At 38.6% G+C, this 2,011-nt stretch overlaps 1 protein-coding gene across 1 annotated transcript; it reads right to left on the bottom strand.

The window, feature by feature from the left end:
- Nucleotides 1-1,492: 1,492 nt before the first annotated feature.
- LOC139479598 (uncharacterized protein KIAA1958-like) lies at nucleotides 1,493-2,011 on the bottom strand. Its single transcript, XM_071262439.1, has one exon. It carries the CDS (start codon nucleotides 2,009-2,011, stop codon nucleotides 1,493-1,495), a length of 519 nt encoding a protein of 172 aa, XP_071118540.1.

Here is a 2,011-nt window from a genome sequence, read left to right as displayed (position 1 = left end):
CTGTTAGAAGCTAGAATGTGATAGTTTATACTGATACAATAATGGAATAGAATGTGCATTTGAAAGAAATAGTCCATATTTTAAAAGAAATTGATTTTTTTAAATGATTATTAGTCAAACAAAGGTATATTGTTAGTTTCAGGTATATTGTGACACTGTGTTCAAATTGGGTATTGCAGAAGAGTGGAAATTTGAGAATACTAAAAATTATCTATAAATATATATAATTGCAATGAGTGAGTGAGTGAGTGAGTTGGGTTTAACGCCGCTTTTAACAGTATTCCAGTTATATCGCGGCGTGTCAGCTTAATGTGGGAGATAAGCCCGAAGTGATGCAGGTCTCAGACGTTTACCACTTCGGTGAAACCCATGAGCACGAGTATGGTGCTGACAAACCTAGAAACATAATCGGGGCGAACCGGGATTCGAACCCACAATCATAGGTTTCTGGCGTGCCCAAGGGACGCAACTATGCACAGCGAATCGCGGCGCCTTAGACGACTGGGCCACCCGTGCCCCCTAATTGCAATGAATGTAGGTGGTATTTTTATTGATGCAGTCCTCATGTGGGGATACTACATGCTATATTATCTGGCAGTTAAATTTTCAGAAAATTCATCATGTTTGCCTAATGATTCATGTTCACTTTGATCTGCAAAAAACAAATATTAATACCAATTATTTGCATAATTTGGTTTGGGGGGAGTCCCTTGTCGTTCAGTTTCTGTACCAGATGTTTTCTCACACTGCAATGAAATAATGGGCATATTTCAGCATGAGAATAATGTATGTATTCAGTTTAATTTGAAATTATGACATATTTTCTCAAACCAGAATTTTGGATTGAGTTAGCTATATTTAATAGTAATAATGATAATCTTTCTTTCTTACTCAGGCTATTATAATAAGGGGTAATTTGCAAATTTTAATTATGATTAATGTTTTGCAGCCAGTTGAACATGTTGATTTATGGCTGTTGTAAAGTAGTATTGTCTTTCATATTATGTATATTTTTATTTATGTTTTAGCATCTGTTGTGATTAATGTAATGTTTACCTGTAGGGTGTTATGCGCTCATTTTGTTCGAATGTTGTTCCGCTTTTCATGTCTTTCATTATGTCATAAACTGTGTTGATTCCCATGGCATTTTTTTAAACCATGAACCATTTTCTTTTCTTTGGTAGTTGATGGCAAGAAAGAATGGAGTGTCGTCAGAGAGCATCGCATCTGGTCGCCTCTCCCGTCACAGCTTGTACAAGGCAACTGGGGCTTTCTCTGGTGTCTGAGGGATTGCATAAGCACGAGGCTTGGTGTCCCGCATATTTCTCGCATCTGCTCCAGTCCTGGTCTTGGTCTGCCGCTCAGTGTCGTACTGAAGGTACTCTGTACCATCAACATCGCCCCATCTAAGATTATGGCATTCCTTACCGGTTCGCATCCCAAAATGCATGGTTCATTTAAACCACATTGAGTGAAGTAGTGATTGGGGATTTTAGGGGCCATTTTTGTCCAGAGCATACATTTCTTCTATATTTGCGTCACTTAACTCAACCGCTGCTTTGGGTTTATTCCCTTGACCCTGGGATTTTAGAGACTTTTGTTTCAGTGTGAGGGTTTCTTTCATTTTAGAAAATTCTACATCATCAATTGTTTTGTTATACCCTTTCTTTTTCATAACCCGCTGAACTGAGCTGATGAATGACCGAAGACTGGAAGGCTCATACTCCCCACCATCTTTCTTTTTCACGGACAAGATGAACATGCTCAAATAATTGCTCAGCTCAGTCGGAGGTATGACTGAAAACTCTCTGAATTCCAGATTGGCCTCCTCCTGGAGGACTATTACATCCTGCTCCGTCTTTCTTTTAGTGTTCTGATTTACCCCAGTGTCCAGAAACTGGTCCACATCCTCAACTGTCACTTTGGCAAATCTGCCGTTTTCTTTGTTTTCAATAATTTCAAAATCAATGTCAACTTGACTTAACAATAAATCAATGTCAGAAGTGTCCAT

This window comes from Haliotis cracherodii, unplaced genomic scaffold (genome assembly GCF_022045235.1).
Source record: "Haliotis cracherodii isolate W230 unplaced genomic scaffold, xgHalCrac1.p SCAF_4, whole genome shotgun sequence".
NCBI lineage: Eukaryota > Metazoa > Mollusca > Gastropoda > Lepetellida > Haliotidae > Haliotis > Haliotis cracherodii.
Note: the sequence above shows the minus strand (reverse complement) of the source record. Positions and strands in the feature narration are given on the sequence as shown.